The sequence below is a fragment of the Hippopotamus amphibius genome, chromosome 1 (assembly GCF_030028045.1).
Source record: "Hippopotamus amphibius kiboko isolate mHipAmp2 chromosome 1, mHipAmp2.hap2, whole genome shotgun sequence".
NCBI classification, from domain to species: Eukaryota; Metazoa; Chordata; class Mammalia; order Artiodactyla; family Hippopotamidae; genus Hippopotamus; species Hippopotamus amphibius.
Window position 1 is genome coordinate 42,672,050 of NC_080186.1, and position 26,076 is coordinate 42,698,125.

Sequence of the window (26,076 nt, forward strand, 5' to 3'; positions counted from 1 at the left end):
TGACTGCCTTATTAATTGAATAACAAGGACTCTTAACAAACTAGAACCTTCTCTGATGCCTGCTTAAGTCATGTATGGAATTAGTATCATAGCCATGGTTCAGAATATGGGCTCTGGAACCAGACTACCTAGGTTCAAATTCTGACTAACTCACTAGCTATGGGACTTGGACAAGTTATTTCATCTTTCTACTTATTATCTTATCTACGTATTAGATATCTTATCTTCCTAGTTATCTCTTAGGCCTTATTATCCCCTTTGGTAAAATGGAGATGCCACCAGCACCTACTAAGAGGGTTGTCTTGAAGATCAAATGAGGCAATGGGTATAAGGAGCCTTGAACACAGCAAGTGCCCAATATCAATGCCAGCAATTACTGTTATTTCAGAGTTGAGTATAACACGGTCCCAGCCTCAGAAAAGCTTGGCCCAGGGTGGGGGAGTGGGGGTGGGGGGCAGGATGAGGACAACAGTGTAAACAATTATAATCATGTGACAAGACAGAAACAGGGTGGGAACACAAACAGATGAGTGATGCTTTTAGGAGGACTGCTCTTTCTGCCTTGAGGTATCTGCAGCCTATTCACCTGTCTCCCCACCCCCATCCCTAGTAAACTGGTACTTTTCTCAGAGGTTGAGGCAGGCTCAAACTCATTGTGCCAGGTGAGTTGTGAAATCCTCTCCAGGCCCCCTGAGGCATGAAGGTCTTTCTCCCTCATCCACTGCCTGAGGGATCAGTGGCTATATCCCTGGCTCTCAGCTAATCGCCACAATCCCAAACTGAAATTCAGGGCCAGTCGAGACCATCCTACCCACCAGAGCAGGGACGGGCAATGAAATAGGTTTGGGGGAGAGGTAGCGTCTAGACTTCCGGATGGCAAACTTCTCTGTGGGTAGAGATTTCCCAGCAATCTTGAGTTTCAGCCCTGGCACAGCCCTGTAGAAGAGATGAGGAGGGTGGGGAGAGGGTGAGAAAACGCTGGAAAGGACAGAGTCCCCAGCCTGCCCAGCCTCTGCTTGGTCCCTCTCTGGGCCTCAGTTTCCCCATCTATATGATGAGAGTGTTGGACTCCTCGCCTGTAGCTACGGCCTTTTTTCACAGGCCCTGCCCCAAGACCTGACCACTTCCTATGGTTAGGCAAGGGGCTCCTCCACACCAGCAGGCAGAGGTGAGAATATACACAGAACCCCGAGGCCTGCTCTGCCTTCTAGTTGTCCCTCTCTACTCCCAGCCCCCACCTCCTGAGGGCCCAGCGGAAGTCTGACCCTAGTTTCGCAGAGATTAAAACTCAGAAAGGGAAGGATCTGCCCAAGACCGCACAGCACAAACCTTTCATTAACTCTGGCCACGTGAGCTGTGGCCTCCTCAGCTGTTTCCAAGGGTAGCGTAAAATGTGGAATGCAGCGGGGCAAGCCTCCACATCTGGGGCCTCACCCACCCAGCTCCGCCTTACCCTCGATCTCTGCCACAGTCATGGGGGTGTGGCTGTGACCGTCAGACCTGAGCTGTTCAGGCCCAGGAAACAGCTGGACCTAGTTGTGAGGTCCCTCACCAAACACCTCCCCTGCTTATTCACTGTGGAACCTCTCTAGGCCTGCTTTCTCATCCCTAAAAATGGAGACAAAGGGAGACGTTGTCACCCCTAAATATGCTTCTTTGGCATAAGGATTATTTTAGGCTGATTATTTTTAAGAAACAGCAGACACACAAAAAGCTCTGAAAACCTAACAGAAGTTACCTTTTTGTAAAAGACATTTACATTTATAAGGGTAATCTCCATTTGTAAGGTTGTCTCTCTCTGTATCCGGAAGAAGAGGATAATTAAATCTCTAGAAACTTATCAATGGAGAAAGCAGAGACTTAAATCTGCGTAACAACCATATACCCTCTTTTTACCTGAAAATCTCCCATAACTGGCTCCCCATCCCCCCAGATCTTTTGTCCTTTAGCTGGAGATGGCATTTAAGGTAATGGCTTGAGCCATTCCAAAGAGTGAACTCAGTTTTCCTGGGTCTCTCCCATGTATACGGGAGTTATTTATTAAACTTCTGTTTGCTTTTCTCCTGTTAATCTTATTATGAGGGTTCTCAGCCAAGAACCTAGAAGGATGGAGAAAAAAATTACTCTTTCTCCCCCACAGATTCTTACCCTCACGGATCTTCTGGAAGAGTTATATAAGAGAGAGAAACGAAGTCACTCAGTAAATGATAAACACCCCGTGACTGGGACAACCCAGGAAGGTAGGGTAACCCCCACTTCTGTGTCTGCATGTTGTAACAACACTCACCATGACTGCAGGAAAGCCCTAGGCTCCATCCTCAGCCTGCCATGGCTGAGCCCGGCTCTAGGCCCTCCCCAGAAGGCAAACACAGCAGTGCAGAAAAGAATAAAAACAGCCACCATGTATTGGCTCCAGGCCCTACCCCAGGCTCTTTGAATCTATTCTCTATTTGATTTGCAAAACAATCCTGCAAGGCAGAGGTTGTTATTCCCATTTTACAGATGCTGAAACTGTCCAAGGTGACACAGCTAACACATGACAGAGGGTAGATTTAATCCTGTTTTTATGATTCCAACTCTGTGCTTTTCTGAGTGGATCAGGTTAACTCAGCAGAATGAACCTCTCGACCTCAGTGTCCACATCTGTCCTACACTCCATATGAAAGTTCAGTGGAAAGAATGCTGACAAAACCACTTTTGTGGAAGAAAACCTCTGAACAGATTCAAAGGGCTCTATCAAGCAGCAGCAGGAGGAGGTGGCGATGGGAGGGAACGACCGGCATGTGGGGTGACTGTGGGGGAGGGGCAGGGGCTCAGGGCCGGGGAGGTGACAACCCCACCCCCTCCCTCTGCTCAGGGCGGCTGTGGGCAGGGCCTGGCTGGGGCCTGCAATGGGGTGCCGCGGTCGGACCCACCTAAACAACTCCACTTCGTCATCCCCGAACGGCTTGTAGTCCTCCTTCCCAAACATGCTGAGGTAGGCGGCCTTCATGTAGATGTAGGTGGCCTGTGTGAGGCAGAGAAACAGTCAGGTGTGAGCAACCTGCCCTCCAATCACAGTCTCCAACTGGCACCAGGACTTTACTGGAACCTCACTATGGGCCAGCATCGTAGCTAACATTATATGATCCCCAAGCCCCAGGGGGGAAGCCGGGTGAGGAAGCTGAAGCAACTTGAGGACTTGAGTTAAATCCATGATGGGCCCTGTTTAAGCAGCTGCCCTCTCCACTCCAAAGCAGCTGGGCAGACTCAAGCAACAGGGCAGTGCTGAGGGTAGGATGGAGACACAAAGACAGGGCAGCAGGGGCTTCAGGGCAGCAGCTACTTCAGACTGGGCTCTTGAAGGCCAATGGGAAGATTCACAGAGATAGAAAAAGGACCTCCAGGCAAGAGGAACAGACGGACCAAAGCCAGGGAGGGCAGATATATGTGTAAGTAGGATACAAATCAGTAGCATAAAGCATGTAATGTGTATAAGAAGAGGTGTGAGGCCAGAAGAATGAGCAGAGTCCTGGGTCAGGGTCCTTTGGTGAAACCACCTTGCTGTGTGCCAGGCACTTGACATACATCACCTCACTTGATCCCAAAGACAATGCCTGAAAGGGATCCATACCCCACCTCTGCTTCCTGGGACTGCAGAGCTGCTAGGGGCAGAGCTAGGAGTGACCCCAGGTTTGTGTGGCTTCAACGGTCTGCCCACTGAATCCACAGCTGCCACTGACAAGGAAGCGATGGCTGACCCACCCCCACCCCAGAGATCCATCCCTGAAAGCCGCTCCCCTTTGCCTGAAGTCCAGTGCTGCCCTCCAGTGGCCAAGTCTTGAACCACAGCTTCTGCCACCTGGGGCTGCTACCCAGCAAAGAAGTGCAGGGGGTGGAGGAGGAAAGGGAGCAGGACATCCTGGAGTCTAGTCTTAGGAGATGGCAGAAAGCAGCCTCCACCTGGGAGCCCCACCCATTCTGAAGCCCAGGGTGACTCCCAGTTCCAGTCTGCCCTCAGCACACAACATGAGGAAAAGCTGGTGTTTGTGGGGTGTGCTGAGAAGAAGCTCCCCTCAGTGAAATCTGTTCCCCATCCCATCTGTAACCTCTCAGTGTCATCTGGGCCTTTTCCCTCTCACTGGCACTAGTAGTGAGCCACGAAGCGCTCATGATTTTACTTCCTATATAGCTCTTAAATCCCACTGGCCTTGCCCTATCCCTCACCTGAATTATTGCACCAGCCTCCACACCATCTCTCTGCTCCAGGCCACCAGGGGTGTCTTTCTACTGTCCTAGAAATGTGGTCTCCTAACTGATCTCCTGCTCCCACTCTTGCCCCTGCAAGCCATTTTCCACACCCCTCACCACTCTGACCTTTTAAAATCAGATCACATCAGTCCCTTCTTGACATCTTCTCATGATACCCCATCACTTAGGAGAACATCCAAATTCCCTGTCATGGCCTGCCAGACCCTATGCAGTCTCCTCCCAGTTTCCTCTCCAACTTCATCTCCACTGTTGCCCCCTCACTCACATCACTCTGGCCACACTGGTCTCTGGGCTGTTTCCAGAATACATAAACTCGCAGCTTCAGCTTCCTCCTCCACTCGCCCTAATATCTACCATGCCCTCTGCCTGGAACATTCTTCACGGAGAGGTCCACGTGGCTTGCGCCTTCATTCTGTTCTGGGTGTGTTCTCAGACAGGCCTCCCTGACCACGCTGTTCATCACGGCCTGCACCCGTACCTCACCCAATTTTTCTTTATCGCACTTACTGGAACCTGACATTATCTTACACTGAAAATCATCTATTTGTGTGTTTCTTGTCTCTCAAAGAGCCCTGAGGGGGTCTTTACTTTGTTCACGTGTGTATTTCCTGCCCTCGAACAGGACCTGGCGTGTGAGGGTGCCTAGCGACTGTAGGAGGGATTTCTTAAAGCACAAATCTAAGCCACAAGCATCAAGGGCCCCCCCACTGTCAGACTAAAGCGCAAACAGCCACTCAGGACCCTCGTGACCTGCTTTTCTGGCTCCTCCTCTTCTGCACTCTTCCCCATCACTACTTGAACTCACCTCAGGCCTTTGCCTGTGCTGCCCCTCTGCCTGGGATGCCATTATCCTTTCTCTGCCAGGCTCATCTGCTGGCTTCCTCTTAAGAGCCTTTTCCTACTCCCCATGGACAGCACACCCCCACTGAGTCAACAGGAATTAGGACGGATGCAGTGACCTAGAGTTATGAGACCCATGGACATCCAAGTTACCCAGGAATGCTACAGGGCCACACGGATGGAAAACTGCAGCCACCTGCCCTGATGGGAGTCCTGTCTCCAGAGTTATCTGTTTGCCTATGGATTCCACATATTTATTTTGCTGGATTATTCCACCAGGCTCTGTGATATCAGATAGTCCTTGTCCTCGAGAAGCTTACAGCGAGTGGCTTAGGGGGGAAGGTCCCTCCACAGTCCCTCTGCACTCCCACCCAGAAACCCTTCCCCTGGCAACACAGAACCTTTGGGCAGCACCCTAGCTTCCAAGCCTCTGTTCTTGCAGTTCTCTCAGTTTGGGGTGTCCTTCCACTTCCTCCACTCTGCCACTAATTCCTCCTCACCCAAGATTCAGTTCAGACATCTCCTTTTCCAGAAACCTTCCTTGTCCTCTTGGCTGGGCTGCCCAGGGCGGCCTCTGAGCTCCCCTCAGACTCCCCCATTACAGCGCTGAGCACACAGCTGTCACCACCTGGCTTCTGGTCACCCAAGCTGCAAGCACTGGGGGAAACGTGAAGGGCCCAAAGGGACGACTCGGCACAGTACAGGCAGAGTAGATGCTAAGCAGACGGACCGGCACCTATGGCAGTGGCCACAGGCCAACTCCCTAGAGCTAGAAGTTGGTGGGCTCTGGTGGCCAAGTGCTGGAGATTAGGGATGAATGTGACCCCAGAACTCGGGGTGCCACAACCCCTACTTTCACAGGAAACCCTTCTGAGGAAAGCATGCAGAGAGAGAGGGGCTGACCACCCCAAAGTCACAGAGCTGGAGACTGAGCCAACTCACAACCCTAGATTTCCCGACACCTGAGAGGCCTGGTCCTCCCTCTGCTCCTCTCAGCAGCTGTGTGGCCACCCCAGGCCTCTTTGTCCCCAGGCAGGTGGGCCCAGCTGCCTGCCCCACTTCACAAGAAGGCTTCTAGGTCACTTTAATTTAAAAAGGTTCCCTGAGGCTGTGTTGGGAGTGGGAGGTGATGAGGAACGAATGCTGCGCCCACAGGGTGTGGAAGTGCCGAAGGAAGTGCCTTCAATAGGAGGGTGGTTTCAGGGCAAGCTGGGCCTCCTTGGGAGGACTTGAGGAGCAAGGGAAAAGCAGAGGCCTTTGAGTCACACAGAACTGTTTTCAAATCCAGTGTCTGTCACCAACAGCTGTGTGACCCAGGAAAGTCACACACCCTCTCTAAGCCTCAGTGCCGGATGGAGATAACGTCTGGGCACACAGTCAGAGCTCAGGGAAAGCCCACCCCTCCTCCCAGCCCTGCCTGCCCTGACCCAGAGAGTTCCCTTTCAGCTTGGGCCCCAGGCAGGGGGACTTAAAAGGGACTTTCAAGCAGAGGTGAGGGAGAGATGAGAAATAGGGATTTCAGGTTATTGAGACACATATGCTATGCATTTGACACTACCAGATGCTCTCTGATGATCTAGATGATTCTAAGACTCTTGGTTCAGAATTCTGTGCTCTCATTACTACGATGATAATGACACACTTATTTCACCATTTACCATGATGTTTTACGCTTTCATCTATGCTGAGCATCTGTTTTGCTTTGTTTTGCCTACATGGCATCTCTTTAATGCTCACCCCCAGCCACACTTATTCTGGGACACCACCTCATTTTTCTTCTGAGGAACCACCCCTCTCCTACTCCCAATCCATGAGGGGTCTTCCCACCCCTGTTTCCAGGCACTGACTTGTGATCTCTGCCAGACCAACGAGGCTCTATAGTAGGGCTTTGGTTGAAACCAAAGGGAAGATGTGAGTTGGGGCAGGCAGCCCATAGCCACTCTGCTGGCACATGGAGAGAACCTGCCTGTACAATAAAGATATCATATCATAGAGGAGAGCACAGTCCCAGATGGAAAAAACAAGCCCAGATGACATAATTTGAATTCCTGGATTCAGCCCTACCTGAAGTCAGATGTGCCTAGAATTTACAGTTATATGAACCAATGAGCCTTTTGTGTTTGCACCCGCATAGTCAGGTACTATGTCCACTAGCTCCATGTGACTTTTTACATTTAAATTAATTAAAATGGAATAAAATTGGAAACATCCAGTTTCCCAATTGCAGCAGGCACATTTCAAGTGTTCGGTGTGCACATATGGCTAGGGGCTACCACACTGGACAGTGCAGAAAAACAGCATTTCCACCGTCACAGAAAGTTCTGTTGGGCAACACTCACGTAGACCATGTGAGCCACACGTCTGTCCCTTGTGACTAAAAACCTTGACACATTGTAGTTCTAAAGGTCATCTGCTCCTCATGGTCTTTATTTCCTTCCAACCCTGAGGCCTAGTAGAATTTGTGGTTTTGCTTAAATTCCAGCCGAGACATCTGTGTTCAGTTAGGGGTTTTGCCCTTGGTCTGGGGGCTCATGGCCAGTTGGGGTTGGCCTGGTCCCCCTGTGCCCTCAACACATGGTGTCAGCCCACCTTAGACCAGGAGTTCTCCTTGCTGAGCAGGTCTGCGTAGAAGTAGGCCATCTTCCACTGGCCCTTGTAGGTGAAGCACCACATCAGCTCCCAGTAGCACATGTGATGGAACTGCTTCCAGTGTTGCTGGGCCTCACAGCACTCCTCGAACCACCGGATGGCCTGTGGGCACCTGCCGATCAGCCTTGCAGGCGTCCCGTGGCCCGCATCCACCCCGCTCTCCATGCCCTCTGTCCCCACCCAACTCCGCCGCAGTGTCCTGCCGCACACAGTGGCCCAGCCCTGTGCCAGGCTCAGGGAGGGGGAGAAGGGTAGCACTGGGGAGACAGGAGTTGTGGCCTCCAGTCTTGGTCCTAGCCCCTAAGCCTTACATGACCTTGGGCCCAGTTACTGCCCCTCCTGGGGACTCTATAGTCTGTCAGCACAAAATGGAAGGGTGAGACAGAGCTATAATGGAGGGATAACAGGCACTGGAAAGTAATATAATAACTCTGTGCCTCATAGCAAACTCCAAAGTTTCCAGCAGCTCCCAAGAAGTGACCTGGACCTGGGGCATCTGTCCTGCTGCCTAAGGAATCACAGCCAGGACCAGCGGGATATGCCAGAACTCCAAGTCATCGAGTCCATCCTGGGCCTTGTGCTGGGCTTAGTGCTGGGGATTCTGCCAGGACCGGGACCCTCCCTTCTCTCACCCCTTCGATGGCTCCCTCCCACCTACAGAGCCCAGACTCCTTAGCCAGGCCATCAAGGTGCCCGCTTCAACTCCTGACAGCAGGTTCCAGCCTGTCACCCTGCCCTGGACAGCGGGTCTTCCCACCTCTCTGCTTTACTCAAGGATGCTGTAGCCCTCCATCTCCCTGTCAAACTCCACTCACAACAAATGCCACCTCCTCCCTCGTCTTCCCGGACTGTCTCGGTCAGAAGTGCCTCTCCTGCCCCCACTCTCTCTCTCGTAAGTCCTCTCTCGGGGCCCTCCTGCCAGTCTGCCCTGTGCCCGAGTCTGTGCGTGTCTGTTCTCCTACTGGCCTGGAAAACCTGAGGGGCCTCCAGCACTGGCTCAGACCCCCATCACTTACCATGTCAACATTGCCTTTAATGGCTTCAATCCGCCCCGCAAAGAACAGGAAGATGGCGCCCTGCAACGACACACACACGGGTCTCTGTGGTCTGCAGGGCAGGCGTGGGCTGGGGTATCTGCCAGGAGGTGGGGCTCACCTTAGGGTATCGCTTCAGGTAGGGTCTCAAGAGCTTCTCTGCCTCCTCGATGTTGACGTTCCCGGTGCCTGCAGGAGGTTGGGGGACAACAGGACACATCACCGTCCTCCCAGCAACCTAGCAGGGGCTTCTCAGGGTCTCCGTTTCCCCCCTGTGACATGGGGATGATAACTCTTCTATCTCCAGGGTGATGTGAGGACTGAATAAGACAGTACAGCTACAGCATCCTCACACCCTCTACAAGGTGGGCATGACCACCCCCATCTCACAGATGAGAAAACTGATGCTGGAACCCAGTCACACCGTGAGGGAGTGGTCAGGAGGCCAGGCCCCAGGACAGCGGACGCGGCTCTGTCGTTTCTGGTTTCAGTGCCCCGTCCACAGTCCTGGGGGCCTGAGCAGGGACTGCAGCCCCTCGGCCTCTCACCCCCTGCCCTCAGAGCCAACCAAAGCCCAGAAGCCCCAGCACTCGCCCTGAGGGCGCTCCTACCGAGCACAAAGGTGAGGAAGGTGTGGTAACACAGCAGCAGCATGACACAGAGCACAGCGCGGAAGCTGTGCCCCGATGCCCCCTCCTCCAGCTGCAGCAGCCCGTAGTCCTGGGGGAGAGATGGGGACTGGCTGAGGCCAGCAAGGCCCGAGCTTCCCAGGGTCCGCCCCAGGACCCGGGGAGGGGGAGGGGCCTGGGAGGTCACCAGACAGCTATGAGGGTGACGCTGCCACAGAAGGGACCAGAGAGCTCTAGACTCCAAGTCCGGAGCCCTGGAGGCTGGGTCCGCCACTCCCAGGCTGTGCAACCTCGAACAAGGAGCTGCCCCTCTCGGTGCATTGCCACCTTCCTGGGGGCAGGGGACACTGCTGCCACAGCCAGGGCAAAGGCTTGGGTGTCCCCTCCCTCCTCAACAGCCCCTTCCCCGTTCCCGCTTCAGTCGCCCGCTCATTCCCCATGGTGGGCACCAAGGCCCTGAGCAGCCCCGTGTCTGGCTGGGGAGCAGGAATGACAAAAGAGGCAGATAATCCTGGCCCCAGGCTCAGGGCGCAAACAGGGCTCCGTAAGATTGCTCGCTCCTGGGAGTGTTAATTGTTATGATTATGTTCTTATCGTGCCACATAACACAGGTTTTCTGTGTAGTGTTTCCTTTAAATAAATTTAAGTAAAAAGTATGAACCACATTTGAGAAAAACAATACTTAAGTAATAATATAGAGGTCTGTGGACACGGCAAAAATTAGGAAGGGCTGGAGAAAGTCCAAGTTGGAGAAACATTGACCTGATGTAAAAAAAAAAAAAAAAGCCCCTTGTTTTACAAAGAAAAAAAAGGCCCAGAGGAGGGTGGGCCTTGCTCAGAATCACAGGGAGAAGGGGATGAGGCTGGACTGACCCTCCACCAGGGGGTCAGGGCTCCTGACTTCCAGGTTAAGGCTCCTTGTGCCATACCAGGCCTCCTCTACCAGGGAACCCTCCCTGATCTGCTACCTGGCACTCAGGTTCCTGCCCTCAGTAAAACCTCTGGGTGCTTGAGTCGTCTGGTTTCTATCTCAAGGCCCAATGCACAGTAGGGCTTCCCTTGGGCTTCTCACAGACCTGAAAATCGTCCGAAGGGAAGGGACTTGCTCAAGGTCTTCTGAGGAGAGAGGGACCCACTTCCTGACACCTGCCAGGCTCAGAGAATATGGCCCCAGGCCCCTGAAGGACCCCACGAGCTGCTCTTCATACCCACCCTTACCCTAGAGCCTCTCTACCCTGGAAGGGCCTGGCAGGGATCACTGGCTCCATTTGTAGGAGAGGAGACTCAGGTCCAGAGAGGTCTGGGCCTTGCCCAGGGCCACACACTGAGGCGGCTGAGCCAGGACTGGCACTCAGGCCCCACAGCCCCTCAGCCACACCCTGTTCCGTTTCGCTCCAGCCCTGGGGCTGAGCAGCCTGGGAGCCCCAGAGGAGGGTGGTTACCTTGTTTCCTGAAAACCCCACAAACTCCAGCAGCCTCAGGATCCTGGTAGGAAGCATAGACAGCGTCTGCAGGAAGAGGCAGGTGGACACGTGAAGGGGCAGTGGCGGCCCCTCCCCATCTCCCACCCTCCAGCGTCCCGGGGGGAATCCCGGAGGCGCAGGCCCTGTCTCCGGAATGCCCACGAGGCTGCCCCAGGTTTCTAAAGGCCAGCTTCCTCAGATAGAGAGGCACTGCAGAGTGACGATGAGGAGCAGACTGCATTTAAATCCTAGTCTCACCACTCCCATCGTGGGCAGTTACATTTCATCTCTCTGTCTCAGTTTCCTCATCTGTAAAATGGAAATAATAATAGCCCCTACCAGATGGATCAAATGAATACATGTGAAGCACATAATGGAGGCTGCACCTAGCGTTAGCTGTTGTTATTACACTGAATCCCGACTTTGTACCAGGAGTTCTGTCATTGCATTTGATCCTCAGAACAGTCCTGCAAGGAAGGGATCACTGCCCTTTTCGACAGATGCAGAAAAAGAGGCACAGATACATGACAGGATATGTGTGAGGCTCCACAGCTCATCAGAGGTGGAGCCAGTTCTTGAACCCAAGGGAGTCCAGCTGTAACCTGCTAAAGTATCTGATGCGCTTTGCAGCTTGTATGTCTCAGCACTTGGGCCAGGATCACTGTTCCCATTTTATACATGAGGAATTTGGAACCCAGAGAGGGGCAGCGACCCCCCCCACCTGAACAGGTTTTGCCTAGAGGGGAAAAAGCCACCCCCCACCACACACACACTTTTGGGTAAGTCCCTGGCCATCAGAGCCAGGAGCCTCCCAGGAGCAGGCGCAGTTCTTCTGAGCTTCCTTGCGTCAGCTCGCACTGTTCCCTCGACCTAGAATGCCTTTCCTGCCTGGAAAACTTCCCCCACTTACGGATCCTTCAAGATCCAGCTCAGATACTATCCCCTCCTTGAAACCTTCCCCAGCTCCCCCAGGAAGGAGTCCTGGCTCTCTGTTCCCTGTGGGTTATTAGCCATTTCCAGGCCTGTCTCTCTCCCTGCCACTGGTCGATGTTTAGCCACCAGCTCTCCAAGGAGGAAAAGGCCCTGATGTATTGTTTGTCAATTTCTGGTGCTATAAATACTTCCGCCATAGTGGATTTCAAGCTTTCAATTTGGAAGAAATGCACAGAAGGAACTCGGAAGCCACGGCCAGCCCCCACCTCCACCTCAGCTGTGAGCCCCCCGAGGCTGGCAATGTGTCTGCTTCATCACTGGAGCCCGGGACAGTAGCCCAGCAGAGACCATGTATAGGGCAGGGATGTGCAGGGGTGATTAATCTTGCACCCAGACTGTGGACCCAGGGAGGACATATGGACATGGGGAGGGCATGCCCACTCACCAGGTTGAAAGCTCCCACACCAAGCTTCACTCCTCCTTCAAAGTGCCTGTGGTTCTCTCCCTTGCAGTACTGTGAGGACTGCACGAGGCTGTCCAGCTCCCTGCGGGGGGATGCAAAGCCTGTTTCAACCACACTTGGGGACCTGGGTCCCCTTCTAGCTGGGCCCAAGTTGCCCCTACTCCTCACTGATCTCAGAACTCCCTGGTGGTAGATGTATAACCGTCCAGTCTGGCTATCCAGAGAGCTGATATTCGAGGAATTTCTAGCCCCATCTTCTACTGTAATGACACACCCCTTGCTCTTCAGCCCTAGCACACAAGCCTCGTCCAATGTCTAGGCAATTGCTTAGTTCTGCATTCTGCCTAAAACAGTTTCTCAACCTTGGCATTACTAATATTTTAGGCTGGATAACTGGATAATTCTTTGTTCAGGTCGGGGCGGGAAGCTGTCCTGTGCATCCTAGGATATTCAGCAGCATCCCTGGCCTCTACTCACTAGATGCCAGGAGCAACCTCCCCCAGTATGACAAACAAAATGTCTCATGGTGGGGAAAACTGACCCCAGCTGAGAACCACTGGACTAACTCCAACACCACCTCCTTGCGGAAGTCATCCTGGAGTCTCTTGGTTGGAATCCAACCCTCTTTCTTCTGGTCACCAATAGCTCAGAGCCCATATCCCAGCCTACCAGGGCAAGACATGGGCTTTAAAGATGTACCTGCCTCCTTCCCAGGCCACAAGCATCTTGAGGGCATTCACTTAGCAAACAATGACTAAGGTTTCTCTGTGCCAAGCACTGGAGGACGGCAGGAAGCAAAGCCACCAAGCTGCTGTCCTCACAACTCTCCCACTCTTAGGGACAGACCCCTATTGAGTCACTGTGAGGATGAGGAGGAACTCTGGATCCTGACCTAGTTTGGGGTTCTGGAAAGGTTTCCTCAAGGAGCTGACATTTGAGCCGAAACCTGAGGGATGAGGAGTTAGCCTGGCACAAAGTGTTCCTGGCAGAGAGAACAGCGTGTCCAAAGGCCCTGAGGTAGGAATGAGCTGGCATGTTTGAAACAACGGAAGGCCCAAATGTCTGAAGCAGAGTGGGACAGGAGATATGGCTAGGAGGACAGGGAGAGCTCCCAGGAATGCCTCAGCATGACCTAGGACTTTATTCTAAGAGCAAGAGGGATCTCAGGAATTGTCAGGGACTGACTTGACAAGATTTGTGCTTTGAAAACATCACTGGCAGCTGATAGGGAGACAAGAGGGGCCAGAACACATCTGGTTTCCTTGAATAATTCCAGCAGAGACCCACAAAGCAATGTGGTGTCCGTATACTGCATGGTGTATTATATTCTAGTAATACCTTGAAATCAAACTCACAATATCTCTGCAAGGAAACAGTCACATTAAGTGTGGAAAATAAAGATGATAGTCTCAAGTCAATTCAAGTCAACTATTAATGGAAAACGAGTTTCAATGCCAAGCTTAGGTTGGGGGGATGGTTAATTACTTTCAGAGCTTTTCTGATTTTGGAAATGTAGATAAGGATTGCAGGACCATGTTGGGTAGAAGTGCTCTGAATTGAGTCCTCATTCTTTGCTCCATAAACATGGTCGGCCTATGTGTGGCCAAGTGCTAAGACGGCATGTTAATAATCTGGCCCTCAAGGAGCTCCCAGTTTGGGGAGGTGGTGTGTGTTATGTAAGCACCATCCCTGTGTACTGGAGGGTTCAAGGAAGGCTTCATGGGGAAAGTGGCACTTGGATGGGGCCTTAATGTATGTGTAGGAGTTCTCCCACTATTCTCAAAATGATTGCTCCTGTGTCTTTCTCCTACCCCCACCAGACCAAGCTGTTTGTATAGAATATGTGTCTTATTTTTCCCTAGTTCAGGGTCAGGCACAGAGTCAGCACTCAGGGGGACCAAATGAACAGATATACCCAGAAAACCAGGGGAATAATACTCCCAGAAAACTGAGGTCCCGTGGGTGCAGAAATCTGAGGTCGCACAGCATCCTAGGTTTCCTGCCTCCAGCCAGCGCCCTCTACCTCCCACAAAGCAGCCTGCGGGGTACAGGGTAGTAGACGCTGTGGCCTCAGGCCCCCCAGGCCAGCCCTACTCACTTGTAGGTCTGGTAGCTGTTTCGAACTTTGATGCCGCCTTTGATGAAGCTCACCATGTTCTCGTCCTGCAGGAGGGAGAGATGTTAAGAGCTGGGCCTTGGTGCGTAGCCACAGGCTTGAGAGGGATCATACAAGGCTCTGGATCCTTCCAGGCCCTCCTTGGGCCCAGCTTTATGAGAGGTGCTGTGTGGGTGAGGTCAGAGGTCAGCTAAACCAGGCCTCCCTACTCTATATCCCTGGGACTTGAGATGAAGGTCTTGCTTGCCAAACATGACCTCCAAAATGCCCAGGGCTCGACCACCACCTCCTTTACCAGGCTCACATGTACCTATCCTGTGTGCTTGGAAAAAGGCCTGGAGGAGATGCTCCCACTGGTTCACAGTGCCTCCTGCAGGTGGAGGAACTATGGGGAAGGAAGAGAGATGTTCATTTTTGGATTGTTTGGGTTTTAAAGCATCAATAGCTGGGGACCTCCCTGGCAGTCCAGTGATTAAGACACTGCGCTTCCACTGCAGGGGGCACGGGTTTGATCCCTGGTTGGGGAACTACCACCCCGCATGCTGCGCGATGCAGCCAAGAAAGCACCAATACCTACAGCCCACCTGGCAGTCCCACTCCCAGGTGTACACCCAAGAGAAGTGGATGAACACCTTCAAGAATGCTCATAGCACCACTGTTCATAGTAGCCAAGAAACGGAACAACCCCGATGTCCTTCAGCAGGAGAACAGATAGATGAACTGGTATACTGATGGAGGGGAGTATTACACAGCCACGTACGGCTGGGTGAAGAAGGCAAGTCCCACACAGCTTGAGGCTTTAAGAAGCTCAAAGGCAACTAAAACATAACAATATGCTGTTCAGACATGAATAGGAAGCTGAGAAAACCATTTTCAAAACACAGGGTGGGGGGATGATAAATGCAAAACTCTAGGTAGTGGTTTTCCCTCGGCGGGGAAGGGAGGCAGAGCGTGAGGAGACTTGCCAGCAGGGCCCTGTTCTCCGCTTAGGTGGGGGGTTCATGGGTGTTTATTTATTATGTGTAATAATAAACAAAGGAAATAAAAGACCATTCATGGTGCAATTATTACAGTGATCCTAATGAAGAATTAAGATGACTCCAGTTCTAATCATCTGAGGTCCAAAAAGTTAGACAAGTAGCTAACAAAAATAAATAGCACCCCAACAATAAAATTTATATGTGCCTCTCCCACCCCAATATACCTATTGATATTTACATGATGATTATATGTTATAAATATAATCCAGGCTTTTGGTAAAATCATGAGGTGATGGTTCTCATAATTTCCACTGTGGTGTGGAGCATAGGCTTTGAGTCGGCCAGACCTGATGCAAATCCCAGCTGTGCCATTTGCTGACCATGTGACCCTGGGAAGGCGGTTCCACCCCTTCTAATCCTCCCCTTCACAGGCCCGTGAGGGGATGAGTAAATAACATATGTAAGTGTAGGTAAAAACAAACATACAGTGTGTAGAAGGTATGTAAAAACGACACACCTGTAACATACAAAGCCTGGTATGTTGTAGGTGCTACAAGTCAAGTTCTTAAATGAATCAAGTTGGATTCATTCAGACTTGTTTGCTGAATGAATTAAATGTAAAGCAGGCTTTGTGACAACATCTGTCACCCTCGTGACACAAAAACAGCAGGGAAACAGCAGTCACGAGGGGGCAGCGCCTCCTGATAGTGGATGGCAACACGTGTGCTCCGCGCGGAGAGGGTAAAGCCCATCAACTGCCACCGAGCCTGCCCAGGGCCACGAGTGTTGGGACGACGGAGCCTCAGTCCTTGCCTCAGCCACAGGTCATGGCTAGACCCTTCAGACTAAGACGTGGTGACCATCTGAAGCCCCCAGGCTGCTTGTACAAGAAGATGGTTCATACCTGCAGGAAGGTCAGGGCTGCTCTCTGCAGCAGGCACTCTGCATAGCAGACCTCAGCGTGGATTTCCTCTGCAGGGAGAAAATCAAGCCCTGTGGCCTCCTGGGACTCTTGGCAGGAGACGTGGGCCAAATCTTCCTCATCCCACTTCCCAAAAGGCAAAGGGAGCCTAAGTCAGCAGCTGCCCACCCTCTCCCGAATCCCCATCACCAGGTTCCTTCATGGTACTTACCATTGCCCTGAATTAGTTTATACCCACCACCCCACCCTGAGAATGTCGGCACAGGGCCCTGGGCCTTGTTCTCTTGTCCTCCGGGCAACACTGTAGGTGCTATGCACCAACACCCCTACAGCACTGGGATAAATGGATAAACCCAGGGAGGCCGAAGGCTGTGGGAATAAGGAAGGAGAACTAACACAGCCCGAGGAATCAGGAAAGACTTCCAGAAGGACATCTGAGTTGGGCCATTTGAATTGAAAACGTGATGAAAGGATGAGGCAGGAAGAGCCTTCCTGGCAGAGGCCCAGGAGAGCCAAACAACTCAGATGCTTAGGGACAGCTGAGCCACGGAAGGTTGAAATGAGGTGAAGCGGGGAGAGATTTAGGAGACAGGGAAAGATGGGGGACAGAAGTCTGGCTGTAAAGGGCCTTAAACACCCATGGAGGCTTGCAGATTTGGGCCTGTGAGCAGCAGGGAGCCATGGAAAGTATGAAGGAGAGAGTGACACTGTCAAACGCACTGCTTTGTGCTGGAAACTTCGAGGGCTCTCGAGGTGGGGAGGGCCATTTGCCCCTGCACTAAAGGGCCCCAAATTGCTCACGGCTGGCTGGCTGCTGCAGGACTGCCACATGTGGTCACGGCACAAAGATGCCTCATGGCTCTGGGAGCCCAGACCTTCTCTTCTACTGCCCCCAGCTGTTTCATCTCAGTGTGTCAGCCGCTAGAACCACATTCCCCTCTGGGGCACAGGAGATCACTACGTTAATTAAACCACTAAACCTAACAGCACACACAGTCCTAACCCACCCTGGCCTGAGGAACAAAGTACATGGGACACTGTGACAGCATCTTCTTTCTTCAATTTCCAGGCCCTCAGCAGGTAATGACATCAGGTAAGTGAGTCTCACCTACTCCCAATCTCCCCCCATCCCCCTACCTGAGACCAGGCCTCAAAAGGCGCCAGGTCTTACCCATCTATGTTCCAGTGTTTGGGCCAGGCCCCGGCCCCCTGGGTGACAACTGGGAGGATAACTGCCCCTTCCCACCCCTTCCTGGGCCTGGAACCAGGCTGTCTGGTGTCAGTGGGGTTGAGAAGACATCCCAGAGGCCACACCTTCCGTGAATTGGTCCATAGTGGGGCGGTGCACCAAGCTGCTGAAGGAATCTGTTACAGAGGACTTCTTGCGGTGCCTGAAGAGGAAAATGGGGCCTCAAGTCATTCAGGGAGGGTGAGCGAGAGGCCCAGGTGTCTCCAACAGCATCTCCTGCCCCTCCTATAGGACTCCACACACTGAACTCCTGGCAACTCCCCCAAGTCCAGGCTTTCTCACACCCTTGCCCCCGCTGTTGCCTCTGCATGGAGCCCCTCCCCTGCCCTCTCTACCCTTGCCAGTTCCTAGTCACCCTACAGGACCCAACTCTGGCATCACCTCCTCCAGGAAGCCTCTCCTGCTCCTCTGGCTGGACCCCCACAACCAAAATGAGCCTCCCTTCATCATGCTGGGATGTCACTGTCTGTGCCTGTCTCCCCAGTTAGGCAATTTAGGTGTCAGAGGGGCCGGGGTCTGATGAGCCTCTGAGTGGCCAGTGTCTAGCACAGGGACCGATCTAGGACAGGCAGGAGTGTGTCCCAGTGAATGATGACTCCACATTTGAGTGAACACTGAGGGTCTATTCGTTCACGCATTCAATCAGTTAATGTGTATTGAACACCAACCATGCACAGGTCCTATAACTGATGTCTTCATTCAGTCCCCACAACAACCCTGTCACCACACCCATTTTACAGATGAGGAAAGTTGAGTCCAGAGAGGGACTTGCTAGAGAGGGTCATAAAGTTATTATGTGACAGAGCCAGGATTTGTCTCCTCCCAATCCAGCCTGTCCCCTGGAAGCCCTCAGTGACTGGCTCAGACAACATGGGACAGCGCTAACAGGGACAGCTTTTACCATTTGGGGACACATATTTTTAGCCAAAAGGAGTAAGACTAATAGTGGTATTTTAGGCACTGGGATAGGCCAAGGTGACAGAAGGACAGGCCTCACAACCCCTCATCCCTGCCTGCCCCATGGCCCCGACCTCTGACAGAGTGACTGAGCCTCCTTCATCATGTTGCCAGCAAGTAGGATGTCCTGGGGGTCAAAGGTCATCATGGCCTGCATCTCCAGGATGGTGGCATATGTCAGCGAGTGGTACATGCTCTCCTTGGTTCTGCCAGAGAGAAGGGACACAAGAGCATAAACCCCTAGAACTCCAAGGTAGCGGACCCTGTGTCATCATCCACCACCCCTCCCCCACCCCGTATGGGAGGAAACGCCACAGGTCCAGGGAGGGAAAGGGACTCGCCCAAGGGCTGACCCTTCCATTGCTGCTCAGAAGGCCTCGGATCCCAGCTCCTCTTCTTCCCGCTGAGGGGCTCTAAGTGACTCCCCACATCTGAGCCTCAGTTTCTCATCCATTCCATATGGATGGCAGCAGCGAGGCTGCCGTAAGGACTGAAAAAGGGCTTAGCAATGTATTGGCCTGAGGCGGTGCCAGGAACTGCCTCTGGCCTTCTGCCCCACCTCCCACAAGCGAGCGCACGTCCTGTCTATGGGGTCTCTTCTATCCTTAAGCTCCACCCTGCGGTGCCAATGCTTGTTTCCTGGGCCTCACTGGCCTCTCCACATGTCACTCTCTGGTTGAGCCCGCCTGAGGCATCCACATCCCACGAGATAACGAGATAACGTTGGGGCCTGAGGCTCCACTCGTAGCAGGTCCTGCCCACCTCTCCAGCCCAGCCCTCTTATCCCTTCTACTTCTGCCCCACCATCTGGTCACATTCAAGACTGTACCACACTGAACCACATGCACTTGCCCTCCAGTAGGCCTTTGTCTTTGCTGTTCCCTCAGCTTGAAATGTGCGCCCCCTACCCCCACATGCCCTGACTCATCTGTCAAGGACCTCAAATGCTTCCAAGGCCACTGGGAATCCAGGGCTCCCTCCCCAGGGAGCATGTATCTGTAGCTGAGGCTCAGCAGATATTCTATCAGCAGAGGCTCAGCTCTCTCCCAGACTGTGGGCACCTCAAGGACAGAGTTTGTGTGGGATTTATCTGTGTCTCAGCACCAACATGACAGGACTGAGCAAGCCGGTCTCAAGAAGCCTCCCCCTCCTGTCACCCTGCTCCTCTACAGCCCCAGACCTCTCATCTAAAGGGTGTTGGCGGGAGAGGGGTGGCATTTAGTCTAACATGTGGAGAGAAGCAGGCAAGGAAAGATGGGACTGATGTCAGTCCCTCTCTGTACCTGGGGAAGTCACAATGTGTCTGGGCCTTGATTTACGCTTCTGCAAAATGGGGACAATAATGCTGGCCCACCCAAGTCCACGTGGGACTGGCTGGGGACTACGCTTGCCTGGCACACAGCAGATGCTGCCGTGGTTTTCGCTGCCTTCCCTACACCCCCCTATTATTTCCCAAACTCCTCAGTGCCAGGCTTATGCTAGGAAACTCAGGGGAGAGAGAGATGACTAAGGTTTACAGACTCTTCTACTGTAAGACTTAAACCTTTTCTCATTCATAAAACACCTCTGTAAATCAAGTTTTTTTTTTTACTTCTGGGTGATTCTCAGGTGATACCATCCTGGGAAGTCAAAGGTGCGTGAAGAAGACCCGTCCTGGTAGCTGTCAGTGCACCGCCCAGGTCTTTGCTAGAACTGCTTATCTAAGAGCAGTGGCTTGTGGAAAGGAGGCCACAGCCTGCAGTGGGGACAGAACTCAGGCTTCAGAGTCTCTCAGACACAGGTTGGAATCTCGGCCTCGCTAGCTACCAGCTGTGTGATCCCAGTGAGTCCTGTAGCCTCTCTGAGCCTCAGGTTTCTCCGCTGTAAAATGGAGACGATAACCCTTCTCTCCCAGGACTTCGGGTGGCTTAAGGGCCATAACGCTCAGGCTCAATAAATCTGAGTCTGAGTCCCTCTGTGTCCTGCCAGGGTGAAGGGTTACTGCCCTGCATAAAAACTTTCTCCTTGAGGAAGGGTTTCCTTGGCAGCACACAGACCCACCTCCCAGATAATCCCCTCCTCCCAGGCCTCTCCAGCTCTCACCCTCCTCATTTCCAGGTCCCAGGCCTGGGACTCAGCCCCACCTGCCCAGCCCAATAGGAGGAACAGCCCCACCCGGGCAGCTGGCAGGCAAAGTGGAATTTCTAGTCTGAGGCCCAAGGCACTGACATGCACCTGCAGCTGGGAATCCTAGCCCCTCTCCAGCGCACCATGTGGAAGCCCCCCAACGGTGGCCTGGACTGGGATTCAGGGCACAGAGGTCTAACAAGCCCCCAGACCTCAGGCACTCCAAGTTTAGTCTGCACTCCACAAAGTTCTTGTTTGTACATATCGTGACCAGATCCCTGGAAGCAATGATCCCCTCACCTCTGAGCTACACTCAACTCTAGGCCACGATGCCCACTGCAGTCTCACCTGCCAGGCCTAGACCAGGTATGTAGATGGGGAGACTTCCCTGGTGGTCCAGTGGCTAAGACTCTCGATCCCTGGTTGGGGAACTAGATCTCACATGCCACAACTAAAAAAAAGATCCCACATCCCACAACTAAGACCCAGCGCAGCCAAATAGATAAATGCATACTTTTAAATTACTAGGGAAAAAAAAAAAGATCGGGAGGGCATTGGGAGAGCCATTGGAAAAGCAGGGTGTTGGGGCCGGGGATTCCTTGGCCACCTGGAGTCCCAGGGGCCTCCAGCCCTTCCCGCCTCTGCCGGTAGCCAGGGCTCAGGCCCTTGTCAGCTACCCATCAGCCATCCTGTCCTCACCATCAGGCCGAATGACTCTGACCCAACACCCACTGCTCTTTCCTGGGGACCCCCTGCAGTCCCAGCCTAAGGCCTTACTTTCTGAGGACCTCTCTGGGTTAGGCTGCTCTAGGCTGGAAGGCAGAGACAGACCACCTGCCTCCAAGCCACTTTCCTTCACCCTCATGAAAGCCCCCAACACCTCTCAGACCCACCTCGTTGCCCTCCTCCCCAGTCCACCTTCCATCATCCTGGCCCTCTCCCTTCTGGGACCTGCCCCAATACCCCCACCCCAGCCAGGCTGGCTATCTCTGTTCCTCAAATACACCAGACCCTCGTTCATTGCTTGGCCTTTGCACAGGCTGTTCCTCTGCTTGGAAATGCCGTCTCCATCTGGCTGACTCCTCATCCAGACTATCTCAGCTTAAATGTCACTTCCTCTAGGAAGACTTCCAGGGCTGGCTCCACAGGTGTGCCATCTGTACAGTTACACAGGGCTCCGCACTTGGTTTAATGCTCTGCTGTCACCGTTTTGAAATCCTTAATAATTTTTGAATAACGAATTCCACGTTTTCATGTGGCAATGCACCCCAGAAGTTATGTGGCTGGTCCCAAAGCCATTATTACTTGTTTCGCTGGTTCCCTGAGGCACCCTGAGAACAGCCCACGTCTTGCTCAGTACTGCAGCCCCAGCACCCCCATACGCTGCAGGGCACACGAGGGCACTCATGAGGTGCTGCCAAGTGAACCAGCCACAGGTACCCAACCACCGCGTCCCATAGGTCACACCTTGACCTCATCACCAACAGCAGAGCACCACAGAACAGCTCTGGTTCTGCAGTCCTGCGTGATACCACCCACCCTCCCAACCACAAACGCCCCACCTTCTGTGCTCTCTCTCTCATCACTCCCGCTGCCCTGGTCAGGAGCAGCAACCGCCTACTTTCTCCAGGGTGCTGCCACTGAGCAACGTGGGCGCACGCTGCCAGCCACACAGACGGGCACACTGAGCGGGGCCACCAACCTCAGGCCATCACGTGGCTCATAAACGTCTCCCCAGTCCCTGTCCCTTCCCTATCCCAGCACCAGCCTGGCCCCTTACTCTCAGCAGGGGACTCTGCGTCCTCCCTCAGAGGAATCCCAGGAAAGCGCAGGGACACCGCCTGAACTTCCTGCACACCATCCCTCCCCACCCCCCCCACACCGACTCTACCTCCTTCCCTCCTTCCCTCCCTCCTGGAAGAGGGGGAGGTGTGAGGCCTCTGTCCCAGGTAAACTCCTCCACCTGCTCAAGATCCAAGATGGCCCAGGAGGCAGAGTGTGGGTTGTGGAGCTGAGTTCTGGTACTTACCAACCATGACCATTTTTTTCATCAAATGAGGAGAGTTGCTACCATGTTCCAGAGACAGTGCTCAGGGAGAAACAGAGCGTGAAGTAAAATAAACTAAAGCTACTCAAAGACGTGAAAAAGGGAAAGCAAAAGCTGGGGTGGGGATGGAGAGCTTGGTGAGCCCAGGTACTCCCCAAGGGCAAAGTGTGGATGACAGTTAAGTGAGACACCGAGCGTACAGTGAGGAACAGTGAATGAAACTGACCCCCGCCACCTTTCCCAGCTTCAGTGGCTATGAATGGGGAGGGGAGATCATTTTTTTAGCAAGAATTATTTTATCTAGACCAGGGATTCTTAACAGAGATGGGGAGATATTTTTACTGTACCACCCCGCCCCTCCCCTGACATTCGGCAATTTCTGGAGACATTATTTGGTTGTGACAAGAAGGGGTGGGGAGTGTGCTGAAAACATCCACTGATTGGTGGGGAAGCACTTAAACTCAAAAGAAAGGAAAGACCTTTTTTTGGAACGGGGCAGGAGTTCAGAGAAAGAGAGGCTACAGGGCCTTACGCACGAGGTAAAAGGTGGCCTCACAGGAAGACGGTCCCCTCTGCGGTGCCTCCTTCAGGGCAGGTGTTGCCTCTCAGGGGTCTGAGCTGCAGGGCCCCTCGTAGAGTCCCCTCCGGAGGTGAGGCAGGGTGAGGCAGCCCCTCACGGAGGAGGGGGCTGGGGGAGGGAGGAGGGCTTTGAGGGGGTGGTGGCAGAGAGAAGCCACTTAGGGACAGGTAGCGACCAGGAGGGAAGGGAGCTGGGGAGCCTTCCAGAAGCACTGGGGGGCGGGGAACTGGATGTTCCGTGAAGGGGCAAGACGGGGCTCGGTCTGCCTCAGACAGCAGCCATACTCTTGAGCAGACCCGGCCCTGCTGCCCCTCACGCCCCATTCCCTCAGAGGGTGGGATGAGGTGTGGGGACTGTTACCAGAGGCGCTGTTGTAAGACTCATGACCACCAAGCCCTGGAACCTCCCCGCTCAGAAGCTGGGCCGCTGACCCCAGGCAGGAGAACGGCGGGTCAGGCAGGTCTAGAGACGTTGAACAGGTCTGGCTTGGGGCTTGGGGAAAGCAGACCCCCAGCCCCAGCACTTGCTTTCGCTGGGGACCTGGGGAACCCGTCGTGGCAGAGGACAACCTCGAGCGGCAAAGCGGGGACCGGGCAAGCAGGCGGCAGACGTGATTAGACCCCTGACCCCTGACCCCTACCCCAATCCCAGGACGGAGGCGGCCAGGGGCTCTCTGTCCAGACGGAGCAATGGAGGATTCTTCTCTGGAAAAGCGAACATCTGGGGCCCGCTCTCTGCCAGATCATCCGAAAGCCGATCCCACCAACTACAAGGCTGCTTGGCCCAGACTTTGCAGTTGGCCTTTGAGTGAATTTGCTCTTAAATGTGACCAGACAGACAGCGAGGGACCGCTGGGCATTTCAAGATAGGCTCCCCACCCGCCCCCGCCATGAGGAGAGGATTCCCTCCATTAAATGGAAAAAGGAAACCTGGAGAAAGCCAAGATTATGCAGGAAAAGAATAAGATACTTTTAAAAGAGATAATATTCTGTGATAATAGTAACAACAACAGTGAACTCTCATTAGAGTGCTTGCTACGTGGCAGGCCCCATCCTCAGGACACTCACATTTTAAACACAGATACAAAGGACACAGGGCACTCATACACAAGGAATAAGATGTCTTAGGAAAAAAAGGAACATTCAGAGAACACTGAAGAGTACTAGGGAATGAATCACATGATTACACACAAAAAAGAAAAGCCAATGGATTTAATGATAAGGTGGAGGAACTCTCCCAAAAATCAGAGAAAAAAAAGATACAGAAATGAGAGGGGAGGTGGTGTGCAGATAAATATCTTAGAAGAGGACTGATCCAGGAAGTCCAATAACTGACTTAAAGAAAACCCAGGAAAGGGAAACAGAACATGGAAGGATCATACGAGAGAATTTCCTAGAACTGAGTTTCCAAATAAAAAAAAGATACCAAGTAAAAAGACCTATATTCTGGCACATCATTGTAAAGTTTCAGATTTGCAGGAGTAAAAGAGAAGATCCTAAACATCTCTGCAGAAGGGAAAAAAGACCCCATGCCAAGTAAGAAGAATTAGGATTCTCCCGGCTACAGTACATGCCAGAAAACAGGGCAGAAAACAACACCTTCAAAATTCTGAGGGGGAAAGACTATATTCAAGCAACTCTCTCTTAGGAAATTTCTAGAGGACATGCTCTAGTAAAATGAGGGAGGATACGGATATCACAGAGAAAAAGCTAAGCAAACAGGAGAGAACCAAAGGGGATTCCAGGAACCAGCTGGAAGGTGGCCAGTTAACAGGCCAGTCCTCCAAGGGACAGGTTTCCAGGAAAAGGAGGGACTGAGGGCTTACCTGATGTCTGAGTATTTAGGGAAAACCTCAGGACAAAGAGCTCAGGATAAACATATAGCAAAATTAGGCAAATGAAAAAAACAAGACAATTATTAACTCCAGAAAGAAAAATGTAATATTATAATGTAAGACATGTCTCTGCAATGAGCATAATTACATAGTTATAATAATGAAAATACTGATTTAGCCAGATATTGTAATATAATGACAGGAGCAGGAGGAGGGACGCGTGGTGGAGCAGGAGGAGGGAAGCGGGGTGGGGCAGGGGTATAAGAAAGCTAAATGCTTGTCAACCATCAGGTGATGTGTAAAAGCAAAAAGGAACAAGAGTGAATTTATGGTATATCTCAACTTAATTTCAGTTTTTAAAAAATAGAAAAAAGTGGTAAGTAAAGCAAGAGCAGTCTAAGAGCATTATTTATATATAAGGCAGTCAACTCTAGAAGAAATGACGAAACTACTAATTGTCATCATTGCCCTAAAGGCTTGAGTAAAAGCAACTCAAGTCTTTAGCGCTTTGGAGGAAAATAATGAAAAGGGGCTGTTTTAGAGCTAGAGTCAGTGGGAGCAAGGATTCGAAGTGGAATAAGCTGCAAGAACCTGACGGGAAGGAAGTCACAGGGACCTTGGGGAGGGCCTGGCTACTCATGGCTGTGGACGAGGGATCCTGCGCCATTTTTATGGGGTTCTCAGGGGTCACAGTGACCCAGAAGGCCGAAGGTATTCAATTACACAAGGTTCCTCTCACATAAAACCTCTGGTTCTCCATCTGACATGCCAATCTCTACACACACACACACACACACACACACACACACACACACACCCACCCACCCACCCACCCTCCCTCCCTCCCTCCCTCCATTCCCAACCTGGGCTTAAGCCTCACCTGGGCTTGAGGTAGCTGAGTGCTTCTGAGAACTGGTTGGTGAGGAAGAGGTCCAGGGCGGTCATGCACTGATCCAGGGCCTCATGGAGACTGCTCACAGCAGTCCTGATGGGAGAGACACGGGCATGACCTGGGAGCTCTCA

The 26,076-nt window shown here is 52.6% G+C and overlaps 1 protein-coding gene across 11 annotated transcripts in view; it reads right to left on the reverse strand.

Moving 5' to 3' along the window:
• Positions 1-26,076, reverse strand: part of TTC39A (tetratricopeptide repeat domain 39A) — a 58,596-nt gene that overhangs the window by 13,279 nt on the left and 19,241 nt on the right. For 5 of the 11 annotated variants that reach the window (XM_057710551.1, XM_057710553.1, XM_057710555.1 and 2 more), the window contains 13 exons: positions 25,934-26,038; positions 18,561-18,692; positions 17,595-17,671; positions 16,263-16,330; positions 14,361-14,425; positions 12,245-12,344; positions 10,846-10,911; positions 9,386-9,494; positions 8,896-8,963; positions 8,757-8,816; positions 7,681-7,842; positions 2,916-3,007; positions 816-936 (listed from right to left, as the gene is read on the reverse strand). In XM_057710551.1, the coding sequence (XP_057566534.1) occupies positions 816-936; positions 2,916-3,007; positions 7,681-7,842; positions 8,757-8,816; positions 8,896-8,963; positions 9,386-9,494; positions 10,846-10,911; positions 12,245-12,344; positions 14,361-14,425; positions 16,263-16,330; positions 17,595-17,671; positions 18,561-18,692; positions 25,934-26,038 (1,225 nt within the window). Of the gene's footprint in view, positions 1-815; positions 937-1,329; positions 1,468-2,915; positions 3,008-7,680; positions 7,843-8,756; positions 8,817-8,895; positions 8,964-9,385; positions 9,495-10,845; positions 10,912-12,244; positions 12,345-14,360; positions 14,426-16,262; positions 16,331-17,081; positions 17,105-17,451; positions 17,478-17,594; positions 17,672-18,560; positions 18,697-23,175; positions 23,328-25,933; positions 26,039-26,076 lie in introns of those variants that run through there. The other 6 variants (XM_057710557.1, XM_057710556.1, XM_057710559.1 and 3 more) reach the window with 6 other exon arrangements.